This window comes from Podarcis bocagei, assembly GCF_964188305.1.
Source record: "Podarcis bocagei genome assembly, chromosome: 5".
Taxonomy (NCBI): Eukaryota; Metazoa; Chordata; class Lepidosauria; order Squamata; family Lacertidae; genus Podarcis; species Podarcis bocagei.
The window spans coordinates 497,355-515,025 of record NC_138129.1 but is presented as its reverse complement, the minus strand read 5'-3'; the positions used below and the strand labels follow the sequence as shown (position 1 = coordinate 515,025).

At 56.3% G+C, this 17,671-nt stretch overlaps 1 protein-coding gene across 4 annotated transcripts in view; it reads right to left on the bottom strand.

Annotated features, from left to right (window-relative positions):
* The window catches only part of CDH22 (cadherin 22), a 66,067-nt gene that overhangs the window by 36,045 nt on the left and 12,351 nt on the right, over window positions 1-17,671 (bottom strand). For 3 of the 4 annotated variants that reach the window (XM_081196141.1, XM_081196144.1, XM_081196143.1), the window contains 2 exons: window positions 11,636-11,755; window positions 2,240-2,407 (listed from right to left, as the gene is read on the bottom strand). In XM_081196141.1, coding sequence (XP_081052267.1) covers window positions 2,240-2,407; window positions 11,636-11,755 — 288 coding nt within the window. Of the gene's footprint in view, window positions 1-2,239; window positions 2,408-11,635; window positions 11,756-13,917; window positions 14,200-17,671 lie in introns of those variants that run through there. The other variant, XM_081196142.1, reaches the window with a different exon arrangement.

Genomic DNA, 17,671 nt, shown 5'->3' with positions numbered 1-17,671 from the left:
GGCTGCTGATTCTTCTAGATCTGTCAGCAGCTTTCGACATGGTCGATCACGAACTTCTGGACCACCGCCTCGCCGACGTGGGGATCCAGGGCGCAGTCCTTCAATGGCTGCGCTCGTTTCTCTCTGGTCGGGGACAGAGGGTGGCGCTTGGGGGGGAACTGTCATCCCGCCACTCCTTGGTGTGTGGAGTGCCTCAGGGTGCGATTCTCTCCCCGATGCTTTTTAACATCTTTATGCGCCCCCTCGCCCAGCTTGTCCGGAGTTTTGGGCTGGGCTGCCATCAGTATGCTGATGACACCCAACTCTATCTGTTGATGGATGGCCATCCTGACTCGGCCCCAGACACACTGATCAGATGCTTGGAAGCTGTGGCTGGATGGTTACGTGGGAGCCGGTTGAAGTTAAATCCTTCGAAGACAGAGGTCCTCTGGCTGGGACGGGACGATATGGGATTGAGGGGGCAACTCCCATCTCTTGCGGGGGTGCAATTAGTGCCAGCACCGTCCGTTAAGAGTTTGGGTGTAATCTTCGATACCTCCCTCTCCATGGAGGCGCAGATTGCAGCTATAACAAAGGCGGCATTTTTTCATCTCCGCCAAGCTAAGCAGTTGGCTCCTTACCTCTCTCGCCCTGACCTAGCCACTGTGATCCATGCGACGGTCACCTCCAGACTGGATTATTGTAACTCGCTCTACGTGGGGCTGCCCTTGAGACTGACCCAGAAACTCCAGCGGGTGCAGAATGCCGCAGCGAGACTCCTTACGGGGTCTTCGCTGCGGGATCACATTCATCCGGTGCTATACCAGCTGCACTGGCTCCCGGTGGAGTACAGGATCAGGTTCAAGGTGCTGGTTTTAACCTTTAAGCCCTATACGGCCTAGGACCCTCGTACCTACGGGACCGCCTCTCCTGGTATGCCCCACAGAGGAACTTACGGTCCTCAAATAAAAACATCTTGAAGGTCCCAGGCCTCAGAGAGGTTAGGCTGGCCTCAACTAGAGCCAGGGCTTTTTCGGCTGCGGCTCCAACCTGGTGGAACGCTCTGTCCCAAGAGACCAGGGCCCTGCAGGACTTGACATCTTTCCGCAGGGCCTGCAAGACAGAGCTGTTCCACCAGGCCTTTGGCCAGGGCACAGCCTGACTCCCTCCTTTGGCAATCTTTACAATACTTTAGTTTATGGTTGCCATCAATTTTGATTTTAATTAATTCTTATGATGTTTTTATAATGTGGCACTATTTTAGTGTTGTTAGCCGCCCTGAGCCCGGCTTCGGCTGGGGAGGGCGGGATATAAATAAAATTTATTATTATTATTATTATTATTATTATTTTCAAATCCTATCCCCATGACCTGGGGATTAACAGCAGGATGAGAAAAGTGGACTTTAGGAGCCCTTTGGGTCACAAAGCGACTGGGAGGATTAATACTCGCTGTCTGCTGGGCAATGGTCTGAGGACCTGAATGTCCCGACTACATCTGAACCCGTTTTTTGTTGTTTTTTGTAAACTCCACTTTCACCTGGACATCATTTTGGACATTTGGAGGTTGTATGTCCATCTTGGGTGGATGCACTGATGCTTCTTGCATTGCCAATGTGCTCAGAGTCGATAACATGTGTTTCATTCCCTCACCCCGTATATTCTCTCTTTGTTTTTTTCTTTACCTTAATAAACTTCCATTTAAGGGGGGGGGCAATAATAGAAAGCAGTGATGTGGATTTTCTAGGGAAAAAAGAACTTGGAAGTTTTCTGTAAAAAAAAAAAAATTGGGGAGGGATAATGTTCTAATGCCCTGCAAAGAGATCCCGTTGCATTTTATTCATAATTTATAAAGCTAAAACTGCCAAACGGCCCAATCCTCGCCTAATCCTGGATTTGCATTTGTCATCAAGTCAGTGGTTCTGAAATTTCGGGAAAGGGAATCTCTCGGGGGGGGGTCCTGTGTAAATCTGCCTACCCCACACCAGAGTTTTTGGGGGCACACCCCCCCCTTCACAGCTTGCACGGAGCCTGCACCCTAAAAGCAGGGGCACCCCAGCCTGGCACCGGGAGAGTGTGCATGGCACCGGCAACGTGGCCTAAGTGCCCAGCTGGCAGGGCCCACCCCGCTGCCTGGTCCAGCAACCCACTGCCAAGGCAGCCCAAGTGGGGCACCCAGCTCTGACTGGACAGCTGCCCCCCACAAAGGAGCTGCCAGCTGCTGCCACCCTCCCTCCGTCCACCCCGTGGCCCAAGCTCACTCTGGGGGAAGCGTGGGGGGTTGTCGTTGACGTCTGTGATGACGATGGTGACGGTGGTGGACCCCGAGAGGCCTCCCAGCTGCCCGGCCATGTCTGTCGCCCGGACCACCACCTCATAGCGGTCTTGCGTCTCCCGGTCCAGGTTGGCCACCGCCGTCCGGATCACACCTGCAGGAAGTCCCAACATGTCAGTGGGGGGCCAGGTGGGCCCCCAGGAGCCTCAAGGGGCCACGCCCAGCCCCAACACCCCTGCCTTCCGTCAGCCCTCCCCCCACCGCAAACTGTGCCAAGGAGGAGACCCACAAAGCACTCCCTTGGCAGAGGGCGAATCCCAAGGTGGATGTGGCAACAAGCCCAACGCTCCCCCCCCCCCAGTCTCCAACAACTGGTATTTGGAATCCTATTGGGAAATGCAGGAGGCCTGGACCCACGGCTAAAGAAAGAGCCCCCAACCAGCTGGCTGCCCCACAGCAAGGAAGAGGTGGCGCCCAAGGATTGTGGGGCATAAGGGGGCAGGATATGCACCCGGGAGATCTTTGGGGGCAGGGAATGTCCCCTGTGGGGCAGCCGCCGCCTTGGAGGGCCCCCCTGGGCAGGCCCCCAGGGTGCCCCCAGGCAGGCCCCAATCCTGGCCCCCTCAGGCCTTTTTCACGCACACCCCACATGACAGCATCGCTAGCATCAAAATGACAGCCTGTGTTTTGCCATCTTTTGGTGCCAATTTTCCCTTTTCATGGGGAAATCCAACAAGTGGGAAAACACACGTGTCACATGTTGCCAGTGAGCATTTGCGGGATCTCAAAGACTGGCTTGCCATATTAAGCTCCCGCCTGGAAGTCCCCTTAATTGGGACGCAGCAGTGCAGGCAAGGGGGGGGGCACAGCTGCAGGGGGAATCCCGCCCCCCCGCGCATCTCTTGGCTGCAGCTGCTGCTGCAGGGGGGCAGGATGAGGCTGTGCCTGGCGCTGGGCGAGATCCAAGGGTCTCTGCTGCCTGTTTGTCTCACCAGCTCAGAGAAGCACCAGCTGCTTGTTAACTCCTCAGATCAAAATAAAGATCTTTCTGATGAACTCTGCTGAAGCCGCAATAAATAGCTGCCTGCTGCCCGGCAGGAGCCGGGAAAATTTGGGGGAAAGCAGGGAAGGGGCAGAGATGCCACCTCGCCCCCCCACCACCCATGGCAAGGAGCTGGCTGAGCACCCAGGGGAGCCAGGCTGGCAACCGGCCAGCTGCAGGAAAGGCAGCTGTTGGGGAGGGGGCAGCGGGGGCCAGTTTTAGCTCAGCTGCTCAAAGGCAGCCAGGCCAGGATGGCATCCCCATCGCCCGCCAGGCACCAGGCTCCCCCGCCAACCATTTGGCAGCCCAGGTCCCGACTCCTGCGCCCGCCCACCCCTTTTACTTCTCTTCGTGCAATTGCCCACACCTCCTACACTTGCGGGGGTGGACTAGATGACTCTGGGGTGCCTTCCAAATCTACAATTCTGTGATTCTCTGCGACCCAGGGCCAAAGGGCAGGAAGAAAAAGGGTCTCCTGGTAACATGGCACCAAAGAGGACTCCGCTGGCCCCCAGCAGCCTCCCCCAGTTTCAAGAGCCACCTGTTTCCCAACTGCCATGGGGGGAGCCAGGCTGTGGGTCCTGGGGGGGTCGGAGGTAGACGCCAGCATGGCAGGGGTTGGACGCGATGAGCCTCGTGACCCTCCCATGGGTCTTACCCTCCCATGATTCTAGCATGGGGCAGAGCTGCAGATCCAGCCCCCCAACCAAGGCGGTGGGTCCCACGAGGTCACTCTGCTGTCAGGGAAACGTCCTTCCTGGCAGCGTCTCTCCAGAGCCCTTGCATTTGGGGCAGGGAGCCTGCTGCTTGCTCAGTGCTTCCCCGGGGCTGGTTTGGGGGCGCAGCCAAGTGGGGGCCGGAGTGCTGGAGAGGCCAGGCCTGTGCTCCCCCCCCCGCCCCGCTGCTGCCTCTCAGCTCTTCCCAGGAGACGCTTGGCAGCCCCGAAGGCTCTGCTCATTATCCCGCCGCTGATGGGCTGATTGTCAGGAGGCATCACTGCTGGCTGGACCCAAAGCCGCTCCTGGCCTCTCTCCCTGGCTGACAGCTGTCAGCCGCCGTGCCCTGCAATTACCTCCGCCTCACCCCAAAAGCTCTGGCTGCCCTCCCTGCCACCAGAAAGAGGGAGAGAAGGGGGGGCACGCTGCTTGCTCGATGCAAAACGTTGCAAAGTCCAGCAAAAAGCTCTCTCTCCCCCTCGCTGCCCATCCTGCTGGGGCTGAGCTTGCAAAGAGAAGCAGAGGGGGCTCAGCGCCCCCTTTCCAGAGAGAGGGGCCGGCCAGAGCAGCTCCCTTGCATGCAGAAGGTCTCAGGTTCAATTTCTGTCAGCCGCTGCTGCCAGTCAGTGCAGACAACACTGAGTTAGACAGACCAAGGCTTTGGCTCCGTGTGAAGCAGCTCTTTGCATTCCTCTCTAAGCCTTCCCACATGCTGGGAGTCCCAGGCCTCCTTCTTCATCTGTGTGCCTCTGAGCATGGGAAGAGCACTCCTGCAGCAAAGGGCTGCCAGATGGCACCTCCCAAACCAGCAGGCAGGGCCTCCTCCACTTGCTGCCTCCCTGGAGATCTGGTCCCGCCCTGCTGGGGAACAAGGGGGGAGGGCACTGCCATCCTGGGACGGGGGAGCGAGAGAGAGCTGGGAAGAGGGCCAGGCCAAGGATGCTCCTGGTCAGAGCTGGCATCCGGGTGGCAGAGCCCTTGGGAGGCAGGACATCCAAAGAAGCGGAAAGTTGAAAGATCCTGAACATCTTCAAGCAAGTCCTTCTTCGCGCAAGGCAGAATTGAACTATGGAACTCCCTGCCTCAGGAGGCGGGGATGGCTGCCAACAGGGATGGTGTACTTTGCTGCCTCCACTGCATCCTGATTGTGCCGTCCGGCAGAGCTTTCCCGGATCATGCATGCAGGGTGCTTGACAGTCTGGCCAAAGGAGGCAGTTCAACGTGACTTGTTTGCAAAGCATCTAGAGGAGAAAGCCACTTGCACCCACCAGGATCCTGGCTCCGCTGTTACAGCAGATGCATCTCAAGGAAGGTCCAGAGTAGAGTCTATGGTAAGGCTCAAGGATGTGGAAAGGGGGCTTGGACTGCCCAGGGAGACCCCTTGCGCTCTAAGGTAAAGGTAAAGGGACCCCTGACCATTAGGTCCAGTCGTGGCCGACTCTGGGGTTAAGGCGCTCATCTCACTTTCTTGGCCGAGGGAGCTGGCGTACAGCTTCCGGGTCATGTGGCCAGCATGACTAAGCCACTTCTGGCGAACCAGAGCAGCGCACGGAAACACGGTTTACCTTCCGGCCGGAGCAGTACCTATTTATCTACTTGCACTTTGACGTGCTTTCGAACTGCTAGGTTGGCAGGAGCAGGGACCGAGCAACGGGAGCTCACCCCTTCGTGGGGATTCGAACCGCCGATCTTCTGATCGGCAAGCCCTAGGCTCTGTGGTTTAACCCACAGCGCCACCTGCGTCCCTTAACCCCGATAAAAACCAGCCAGGAGGGGACAACTGGCTGGGCCATGATGGCGAGGAATGCCTTCCTAGGAGAAGGAGGGCTCCCTGCCTGCTTGAAACCCTACCTTGCGTTCAGAAAATCAAACTACCGGTCAGTTGCAAAGCCTCTCCTGATATGCCCCGTGGAGGACCTTAAGGTCCATAAATAGCAACACCCTAGAGATCCCTAAGGAAATCAGATTAGCCTCAACCAGAGCCAGGACCTTTTTAACACTGGCTCTGCCTGGTGGAATGCTCTGCCTCATGAGACCAGGGCCCTGCAGGATCTGATCTCTTTCCGCAGGGCCTGGAAGACAGAATTGTTCCGCCTGGCCTTTTGGAATCAACTTGATCCCCTCCCCCTCTTCCTTTTTCCTTTCTCCTTCTGTGATGGAACTCCTATTTGGGGACTTCCCTGGCTTTTTCTGGACCATGTAGGACCAGTCTGGATAGTTAGCCTTGGTGAAGATTTGACATTTTTATCCCCAAAGGTTTTTGATTTGAGTTCCTACTGAAATGAGGCTGCATCTGAATGTTGTATTTTAATCTTGTTCTTAAGTTGTATTTTAATCAATTGTTTTTATATCTGGTGTTAGCCGCCCTGAGCCCAGTCTTGGCTGGGGAGGGCGGGGTATAAATAAAAGTTAATAATAATAATAATAATAATAATAATAATAATAATAATAATAATGATTATGATGATGCGGCTGGCCTGATGCTTTCTCTCCATCGCTTTAGGCACCAGGCAGAAACATTCCTCACCTCCCAGGCCTTTGGCTTATTCAACAATCTATGGCCTTTACAACCAGGGGGGTGGGGGGGCATTGCTTCTGTTTGTTACTATGGTGTGTATTTTTGTGTTTTTATATTGTAAACCTCCCTGTGATCTTTGGATGATGGGCGGTATAGAAATTCTAATGATGATGATCAATGGAATGGCTTTGCTTTTCCTCCACTGCTGGAGGCAGAAATATCAGTTGCCAAAAACCACCAGAGGGGAGGGCATCTTGCCCTTGGATCCTGTGGACACGATGGGTCACTGGCTTGATCCTGCACCTCTCCTGGTCCTCTCCTGTTCAGAAGGGGGTGGCATCTGGCTCCTGCAAGTTGCTGCAGCTCCAGAGCCAGGCAGCGTCTCATTGGAATGGAAACGGCTCCGTTAATTAAAGGGTCTGAAGCGTTTTATAATGAAAATGATTCTTGTCAGCCGCGCTGTGATGAGAGGGGTGTCATGGGGGGGGGGCTCAGCGGAGACAGAAGCTCATCATCCTCCCAGCATGAAGGGAGCCCAGGGCCCTCCAGCGAGGCCTCAGCACCGGGCAGAATGAGGGGGGCGCTGGGATGCTGGCAGGGACCCTGCTCTGCCACCGGCTCATCAGCTTCTGCTCCAGCCCCGGGGAAAACCCTCCCACCAGTCGGACTCCATCCCATAATTACGCACGCAATCCAAGGAAGAGCTGGACCCGCCTCCCATGACGTCCCCATGGAAGGAGAAAGAGACCAGGGGCCCGATCCATCCCAGAATATGCCAACCTTCTGCCTCTCCGCTGGTGCCGTCTAAGGGAGAACTCAAACGCAGCTTCTCCCCTCGTTGGGCATCTCTGCCCGCATTGCAGGGGGTTGGACTAGATGACCCTGGGGGTGCCCTCTACAATTCTTTGACACATTCTGGGCTCATTGCGAGGCCAAGAAGACTCAGAGGAAACCCAGGGAGTTGGGGGGGCGCAGCTGCGTCTGCTGGCTTTCATTATCTCCACAGCCCCCCCCCCTCCACACCCGATCGCCTCTCTTTTAAATAACTTCTCCCCTCGCACGAGTGATTCCACCTCCCCGCCTTTGGCTCCGTGCCCATCTCTTACACACAAGGGTTGTGGAAATCGAGGGGGGGCGGGGAGAGGGAGGGAGGGACAACTGCAAACTGCTGGGCTGATTCTTCTTTGAACCTGCCTCACCAGGAGCCTCGCAGGGGCTGAATTTGCCCCCAATCCTGGGACAGACAACTGAAAGTCCTGCTTCACGCAGCGCATTGTTAACCTGTGGAACTCCCTGCCACAGGAGGCAGAGATGGCCACCAACCTGGATGAAACCTATGAAAGAGGACCAGGCAAATTCAGTGGCTCCCAGCCAGAAGGTTCTGCTCAGCGTCCACAGTCAGACGCAGCAACGCTTCTGAATCCCTGTGGCCTGAATGCCACCCGTGGCCAGTCAAGGCAGCCAGCATTGAGTCCGAGCGGCCTCATCCTGGCTCAGTTCATTCCTGCATTGCAGGGGGTTGGACTAGATGACTCTTGGGGGTCCCGTCCAACTCTGTGTTCTAGGATTCTCTGTTCCTCAAAGCCTCACCCAGTGGCCCCTGGCAGAGGAACCCGATTGCCCTGCGTGCCAATTCCTGCAGGGGCAGCGGCCCTACCTGTCGGCCTCTTCAGAGCCAGATTCTCGGCCCAGGGGTTCCCTCTCCCCCCTCCACCCCCTAACAAATGGGGCCTAGGGACTCCGCCTAAGACGGCACAAAACGAAGCCAAATCCCAAATCCCTCTGGTCGTTAAAGATTAATTTCCACTTTACATCCGTAAATGCATCCTAATTTCCCAAGGAGGTGGCAGGCAGGCAGGCGACTTGCCCCGGGTTCAAAAGCTCTGCCCACCTGGGAGCCCTTCAGGGCAAGAGCCCCTGGGGAGGAAGGCGCTGGCAGTGCCCTTGGCCAGACTCGGACGCTGCCTCCTGCAGAAGCGGACAAGCCCAGCCGCCTCAGCCTCCCCCCGGCAGCAGCAGAAAGGAGGAGCCGCACCAGGCCAGGTCCTCCCTCTGCCCAAAAGCAGCACTGGGAGGGGGGGAGCCGAGTGCCAAGACCTGGCCAGGCAGGGTTTGCTGGGCAGCGCCAACAAAGTTGAATGCTGGGAGATGTAGGGTAGACCAAAGGAAGGACGGAGCAGAGTTAACCTATGGAACTCCCTGCCACAGGAGGCCGTGAGGGCCACCAGCTTGGATGGCTTTGGAAGAGGAGGAGATACCGTATTTTCACTCTATAAGACGCACCTTTTCCCTCCTAAAAAGAAATGGGAAATGTGTGTGCGTCTTATGGAGCGAATGCAGGCTGCGCAGCTATCCCAGAAGCCAGAACAGCAAGAGGGATTGCTGCTTTCACTGCGCAGCGATCCCTCTTGCTGTTCTGGCTTCTGAGATTCAGAATATTATTTTTTCTTGTTTTCCTCCTCCAAAAACTAGGTGCGTCTTATGGTCTGGTGCGTCTTATAGAGCGAAAAATACAGTAAATTCATGAAGGAGAAAGAAACTATCAAAGGTGGTTCTTCTCTGCCCTCCATGGTTGGAGGCCAAAATGCTTGTGAATGCCAGGAAGGGAGAGGGCTCTGGGGTCTGATCCTGCTTGCAGGTTTCCCGGTGGGGCACCTGGTTGGCCACTGTAAGAAGAGAAGATGGTCCCCCTTTGGCCTGATCCAGCAGCCAGGCTCCTCATATTCTCTTATGGAACCTCCAGGTCCAGAGGAAGTCTATCTGGATTCCTACGGGCATTTGGCCACAGTGAGAACAGGATGCTGGGCTAGACGGCCCATTGGCCTGATCCTGCCGGCTTGGGCAGGAGGCCCTCAGAGAGAAGGCCAGAGCTCCTCCTTTCCCTTTCCGCTCATGCAAAGACACGCACGGTCCCGCCAAGCCTCGCGCAGGACATTTGCACCCTGTGCCAGCAGAGCTGCTCCCCGCCTGGGTCTCCTCGCGTGATCAAGGCGAGGGAGAAAGCAGGTCAAAGTCAAAAAGGAAAAGGAAACGACTCTCCATTATCGTATATTACGAAAAATGAAGGTGCCAGACTTTATGGCTCCTTTTACAGCATTAATGATCACGATGGCTCTGCAAGTTAAGCTGCTGATCTGGGCAATTAAACCTGATGCTCCGAGCACAGGAAGGAATTGCCAGGCGGAGCAGCTTGCCAGGTGCATGACGGGACCCGGCCGGAGTCGGGGGGGGGGGGCTTCCGTGGCCTCTGCCCTCAGCAGGACAAACGTCTCCCCGGCGGCTCTGTCAGCTCCCATGCCACCCAAGCCAGCGCAAGTTGGCAGCCTGCTCCTGGACCACCGACAGCTGTTGCCACCCTGGCTTGGAGGAGGGCTCTTGATGCCACGCTCAATGGGGGGGGGAGAAGCGGGTGCAGAAGCCGCCTGACTTCCGAAGGGCTTTCGTGGGATGCCAGGATGCCAGCGGGCCCAGGAAGCCAAGGGAGAAGAACCCTCCTCTGAGTGAGCCCAATTTAGGAGCGGCAAAGACCCCCAGGTGAGGGAGGGGAGGAAGGAGCAGGTCTCCATCTCACCCAGGTAATTCCTGCAGCCCCTGCCCCCGCCCTCCACAGCGCCCCCTGCAGGCAGGCAGAGAGGGAGACATCTCCTGCCCAGAAACTGACCAAGGCTGCCAGGTTGGAAAGAAGAATTCTGAGGCTGGAGAAAAAGTGTGGCTCCCATTTCCAAGCAGAGAACTGGCCTCCTCCGAGGATCCCTGGGGACCTTTGGGGGCACCATAGCTGCTTTGGCAAGAGGGGGCTTTGCGGGGAGTGGGCAGAGGCAGCTGCTTGCCCAGGAATAGCCGGAGTGGGCAGGCCTGTGAATCTGACGCATCGCCGCACATTGAAACTCCCCACTCAATTTGAGGACGGAAAGAAGCAAAGGGGGATGGATGGATGGAGAGACACGCAAGCCCCACGGACGCCCCACGGAAGCCTGGCTGGCTGTTTCTGGGTTTCAAGGATGCTGGTCCCTTGCCAGCCCCTGCAGGGATCCTGAGCTGGGTACCGGGACTGCCAGCCCAGCCCTGTTGGCTGCCAAAAGACGCTGCCCTCACAGCGACTGCCATGGGGTCCAGCGGCCCCTTTTCGGAGTCTCCCCCTCCCCCCAGGCCCAGGGAAGCAAGCGAGTGAAGCCCCCCCCCCCCCGTCCTAACAGGCCGTCACGGGATCATCTGCTGGGGATTTATCGTAGGTCCCTTTTACAGCAGGCCTTTATTAGAAGTTATTAAAGGATGGAGCGGATTCCACCACTCGCCCATCAAATATTAATAGAGCATTTATAAAGCAATCCTTAATTTAAAGTGTTGCCTTTAATCAAAGGCCCGGCGCTAACAAAGCCGCTGCTGGAGAGCCTGGCAGGGGGGAGTCTTTGTGCCCCTTCAGAGTGCCAGCCCCCCCCTGCACCCGGGAAGGGTCAGCGCCCCTCCTCCAAGGTGGGCCCAGCCGGCCCAGGCTGACATTTCCGGACGCCCCGCTGGGTGCAGATGCCCACGGGCGGTCTCCTAATGCCAGCCCCTCCCTCTCTCCCAGGGAGATCACCTGGCAACCAGGCAGGTGGGCACAGAGGAGGGGGGGTGGAAAACCCTCATGCAGCAACTCTTTCCATCTGTGCTTTCCAGCAGCTGGGACTCAGAAGCATAAGGTGGGCCATGGACAGTCCTCTTGTCCATGAATTGGTCCCAAATTGGGGGGGGGGGATCATTGCCTCCTGTGGCGGGCAGTTCCAACGTTTAACTATGCGAGGGAGAGCTGCTGCAGCAGAACTCCAAAGACGCCTCTGCCAGGCTGGCGTTCTTGGGTGATCTTCCTTGCAGCCGCCCCCCATGAAGCAGGACAGACCCAAGGCTACCCCCCACAAGGTTAAATTGCCCCTTCCACAAGCCCAGCACCCAATTTGCTAGGCTACCTGGCTGCCCCCCTGATTCTCAAGAGATACCTTCTGCTCCAGGAGAGCCAGGGGGTGGTAGTTGGGGGTCAAAGCCCACCCCCCTGTGCACAGCCAGCTCCCCCTCCCACCCCTCTCACTGCCCCCCCCAGTGCCCCCAGCACCTCTGCCTGGCACTCACCCGTCCTGCTGTCAACCGTGAAGTGTTGCTCGCCCTCGAGGACGCTGTAGACCACCCGGGCGCTGCTTCCGTAGGTGGGGTCATCGGCATCAGACGCCATCACCTGCATCACCGATGTCCCTTGGGGGGGGGACAGAAAGAGCCCCATGTGAGCAGCAGCCCTGACCCCCGACTTCCACAGCCCCAGCCCCACCAAGGCGGGCGCACAGCCTCCCCCTGTCCTGGGCGGGACAATTTCCTGCAGGCTCAGATCTGTGCAAGGCCCCCTGGGGGGGGCAGGACCCATAGGGTGGGGGTTCTCTCCCCACCCAGCCTGCTCTCCTCCATCCCCAGACAGAGCCCAGGGTCCTCATGCACAACACGTAGGAGGGGGGGGCAGAAAGAGTGCAAATTGGATAAAAGTCCATCAAATGGCTGCAATTAAGTTATTGATTTTCAACGCTGCCTCATTAAACCGGGGGCTTCACTCTGAGTGTCCCTGCAATGGGTCTAATTTGACATCATGTTCAATTTGACCAAAGTGGGACCCCTGGACGTGAGGAGCAGGAGGGGGTGTTGGGGAGGGGGCTGGAAGGCTGCTGATGGCCCAGAGACTGACAAGGCAAGCTGGGGGGGGGAGAGGGAGAAGGCAGAGGCCTCCCCAGCTGGCACTGCCCATCCAGGTAAGCAGGGAGGGCAGGTGGGCAGGGCCCCTGCCAGGTAGGGATCACTCAGGTGGGCCCAGCCCTTCAGGGAAGAATCTGCCCCCCCATCTCACCTGTCAGTCAGGAAGCCTCTTGAGGTGGCCAGCAGAGTTTTAAAACGGCAAGATCATAACCGTTTAAAACGGAATAAAAACGCCACGCAGGAAAAGAGACACAGATGGCACCGGCCGTAAAACCAGGCACCATTAAATGCCAAAGGGCCCCTGCCAACTGTTGCCTAAATGCACTGCTGGGGGGGGGGCTGGATTTGAGGCTGGCAAACTGGAGGGAGCTCCAGAAAGCCCATCAACACTGTGGGAGTGCCAAGCCCGCTTTGGAAGGCAGTGCGGCATAATGGTCGGAGCGCCACGTTGCTCCTTTGTAGGGTAACGGCAGCACAGTGACTTGGGGGACCAGGGTTCAAATCCCCCCACGGTTGCGAAGATCTCCCTGGGTGGCCTCTCAGTCTAACCTACCTCACAGGACTGTTGTGAAGATGAAATGGGGGGGGGGGAACCATGTATGCCAGCTTGAGCTCCATGGAGGAAAAGGCGGTAGAGAAATACGTTAAATAAACGAGGAGGAGGAGGAGGTCTGAACGGGCAGCGTAGGGGGGGTGTGGCCCTTCTCTCCCCCGGCCATGCCAAGCCCACCCCCAGTCCTGCCTCACTGCCAATGGGTCATTCCTTGACGGTGGGGGCTGGAAGTCACAGAGGTCTCTTCCTTCTACCGTGTTGAACCCGCCCGCCCCATGCCAGATTCCCCCTCCCCCCAGCGCCACCTCTAGGCTGCCTGTCACACCACTCAGAAATCACCACAATGGACCCCTCTTGCAAAGCGGGTCAAGGAGGCAGAGAGCAAGGGGCAAAAGATTCGGGGAAACACCGAACATCTCAACAGCCCCCCCCCAAGGCACCAGGAAGGGGGTGCTCTTTTTTAAAGAAGAAGAAGTATTTTATTAACAAAAATAAATAAATGAAATACAAAGCATAAAGAAATCGTGCTACAGTATTGAACTTGTTATTCCAAAATATTACAAGAAACACATTTTTTTCTATTAACCTGTTAGGCTGGTTTATAATAGGTTAGCTTGATCGTAGTGACTCTCGACCACATTTTCTCACTCCATTCCGATATCGAAAGAGATATGCTTTCCCTCCCGCTTTTAGCTATTATAATCTTAGAAGCAGTTTTAAGGTTGAACGCTATTTCTTGATCATTTTCCAGTACGACATCTTTTAGATAACCAAGCAGAAATCCTTGAGGTTCCAAGGCTATATATGATATCCTATCATATCAGAGATTATTAGCCTGAACAGATTTTCAGAATATTTCTATCTCTATCTGAGAACCATTCCAGAAGAGATGTCTGTAATCTGCTTTATTTAATCCACTTCGCCAACATTTATCCGATCCTAATTTATATATTAAATTCAATTTGGAAGGCGCTAAATACCATTGATAGAGGAGTTGGAAAGAGTTTGCCGGTCCTTTTGGTGCCAGGGAAAGAAGACTTTCCCGTTCGCCCAGGCCTGGCCATTGCAGGCTGGTTCCTGGGGGCGAAAGGGGGGGTTCTCTCAGCCAGCCCCCCCAACTCACCTTCCTGCTTGCAAACAGTCCGGGGGGAGGAGGCTGTGCCCATCTTTGCCTCCAGCTTCTCTGGTCCCCCTCCCTCCCGGTCACAGGGGGCACCTGCCCCACCTGTCCTTGGTTTTTGACAGACAGGTTTTAATCTGGGGGGGGGGTGCTCTGTTGATGGTTCCCCTCCTTCCGCTTGGAAGGGAGACTCGGCTGCTTGGCTTTCCGTCTGCGTTGCGCCTCCAGATCTCGCAGCACGAAGCAGGAGGCAGCTGCTCTCGCCTTCCTCCCCCAAATCCCAGCCTCTGCCTTTGCTGGGGGGGGGCAGAAATCTCGCAAGACTCGCAAGCAAACAAACCCTCAGCATTGGCAATGAGCTGCAGAAGCCCCCCCCCCCCAAGTGAGAGAGATAATTAGGCACGTAAAGTGGATAAAGAGAGGGTCTCCCCCCCAACCTCCTCTCCAGCGCACACCAGGGGGGGGCCCAAAGCAATAAAACTTAACAAGTCAGAGCAAATTGGTCTCCCTCTCTCTCTCCTTGCTAAAAGGGGGCATCCGTGGGGGGGTCCAACTGGGCTGAACCCAACAGGGCACCCCCACCCCCAGGCAAGGCTCCCCCCAGGCGGCCAAGTGAGCAAGAATCCTAGAATTGCAGAGTGGGAAGGGAACCAGGGGGGTCATCTAGTCCAGCCCCCTGCAAGGCAGGAATGACAGCTGTAGCATCCCTGACGGACGGCTCTTGGACCTCTGCTTGGAAACCTCCCAGGAGGGAGACGCCACCCCCTTGCAATGGCTATAAGAACCAGAAGTGTCATAAATGAAAGGCATGTCCATAGATGCGCAAGGCAACCCCACAGACACAAGGGCTGGAGGCCACAGGAGGGACCCCCCCTCCCCTCCCAGAGTCCCCTGGAGGCTGAGCCAGATGTGGCTGGCTCTGGAGAGGAACCCCGGGCTGCTGTGCCATCCTCGGCCTGAACCTGACAGCACCACCACGCCTACCATGTGCCATGTGGCAAATGGAGCTCAGCTCTCTGGCTTCTTCTTCTCTTCTTCTTTGTCTTCGTCTTCCCTTTGTTGTCGTCTTCTTCTTCTTCCCTTTGTTGTCTTCTTCTTCTTCTTCTTCTTCTTCTTCTTCTTCGTCTTCTTCTTCTTCATCATCATCTTCTTCTTCTTCTACTTCGCTGATCCCTCGTAGCTGAGTAAGATTGTCTTCCATGAACATGGTCTTAACAGTGTGTCCGCAGGTGACTGTGGAGGCCAATTCTGGAGCCACACATCCTAGATCCACAGTGGGCACATAGGTTTCCGGGCAGGAGCTGATCACAGTGTGGATTTGCCAAGCATGCCTTCCTCTCAGCACATTTCTCCCTTGCGTTCTGAGTTCGAGTGTCTTCAAAACCCATGACACCTTTGGTCAAGGCTGTTCTCCAACTGGAGCGCTCACAGGCCAGTGTTTCCCAGTTGCCAGTGTTTATACTACATTTTTTTTTCAGATTTGCCTTGAAAGGGTCTTTGAACTTCTCTGGCACCACTGCGTCCGCAAGCAGCTGTCCGGTGGAGCTCTTCCAAGTGGTGAATGGCCATTGGTTATTGGACCTGGTGAGTGTTACTCAGAAACCTTTGGAAGCCGGCTGACAAAATCATGGCTAGAGCAGGTCCATTTAGGGGGGTCGGTCTCCTCCCTGGGAGGTTCTTCAGCAGAGGTTGGGTGCTCATCTGCCAGGGATGCTCCCTGAGATTCCGGCATGGCAGGGGGCTGGACTACATGGCCCTTGAGGGTCCCTCTATTATTCTGTGATTTCCTGAGGACTTCCTGAGCCATTCTGCAGGCAATCCGGAGGAACAAAATGCCATGCCTATTCACCGGGCAGGATGTGTCCTCTCCCCCCCCCCCCAGTGCAAAGGGAAGCCAGGAGATGTCCCAGTGGGGCCAGGATCCTTCTTGCTTGAAGCCCAACCTGCAAATTCGTGGACGGGGGCCAGTTCCCCCTCCACCTGCCCTTGCTTCACACTCAAACCAGCCTGAGCCCCTCCCTCCTGCCAGGACCCTGCCAGCCGCCAGCCCTGCCAGCCTGGGCAACACACAGCAATGCGGGGGGGGTGGGGGGACTGTTGCTGCTTCCCCCGACGGCGGCTTTCTTATCCCCGGCTTTGCCTGGCTCTGTGCTGCCTGTGGTCTGACTCACATCCCCCAGAGACGGTTTAGCTGGTGCTTGCGAAGGATTTGGTTGACGCGAAGCTTTCTCTCCTCTGTTTGCTGTTCACTAATAGAGAGTTTTTCTCCTGCTTTTATCTAAATCAATCAGGGGGATTTGCAGGAACAAGACAAGGCCCAAGGCAGGCACCCCACCCCACCCCACCCAAAATACAAAGCCCAGCCAGCATCTCACGCTATGGGGGGAACAGCAACAGGGCTTGGAGACAAAATGCCCCCCACCCCACTACTCTGGGGCCCCACCTCCCTCCACGCACCCCTTTCCATCAACTGGGTGCAACTGGGACGGCAGCAGCCCAGGTTGCCCTGACCGATGGTCTTCTCCAGGCAGGAGGTGACCCTGTTGCTTCCACTCGATCTCTTGGCAACTCAGTGCAGAGGATCACGGGATCCTCCAGAAGGGCCTGTGAGACTTGGAGGAGTCACAGTGGCTTCACAATGAACTACGGGGCCAATGTCAGAGGGCAGCACTGGGCAGCTCTCTCCTGGCACCCTGGCAGGCTGCTGCAAAGCCGCATCTTGTCCCCTCTGCCATTAAAATTCGAGATGAAGCCATGAGTAGGAGTCGCAAGTTGATCTGGGCTGAGGAGACAGCAGGGAGCCCACGAGAACTTGCCTGGCCAGGAAGACAGTAGGGCTCAGTGTCTCCCCATCCCTCCTTCTCCTCTGAAGTCAGGCAAGGCAGGATCTCAGGAGCAGGGACTTTCTTGTGGTGGCCCCTGTTGCACTCATTCTCCTGCAATTCACCTGGGGGCCTTTGCAGCTGAAGAGCAGGGTAAAAATGCTTTGAAGAAGAGCATGCAAGCACCGAATCATTCAGACTCTTTCCAGCATCAGGTGAAACCCTTCAGAGAGGGAAAGGCTTTTCTGCTCAGCTTTTCCGAATGTGCTGCTGAAATGTTCTGCTGTAGATCTGGCATTTTTATGGCATTTTGCATGCCGCTCTGCGAGGCCTGACAGAAGAGCAGCCAATGAGCATTTCAATATATCATCATATAAAACAACACCCTTTTTGAGATGCAGGAGACGGAACCCTGCAGGAACAGAAGAGGAGCTCTGCTGGTTTGGGCCAAGGTCCCACCCAGTCCAGGATCCGTGCGCAAGGGCAACTCCCCCCCCCCTGCCGTTTCCAGCAACTGGGATTCAGAAGGAGGGCTGCCTCTGGCTGCGGAGACAGAAGCAGAGCCATCCTGGCTGGAGCCCTCCATAGCCCTCTCCTCCTCCTCCATCAACTTGTCAAATCCTCTTTTAAATCCGTCCAGGCTGGATGCTGTCCCTGCCTCCTGTGGGAGGGAGTTCCACATGGAAGAATCCAGAGAGTACGGCACAGCTGTGGTGCCCCTCTTTCTGTTTTGAGTCCCATCCCCTAATGTCAGGTGCTGGTGGGGGTTGCTCGTGAGTAACCAGGCAGGACTCTGACCTGGTCTTTTACAGGTTTTATTGTGCAAGCTATTTACAGTGCAGATCTACAAAGTTCATGTCCTTCTCAGTCACTTGCAGAATCCGGGAGCGGCCCCTTCCGGCTTCTCCCCCAACATAAGAACTTCGGCACCCCAA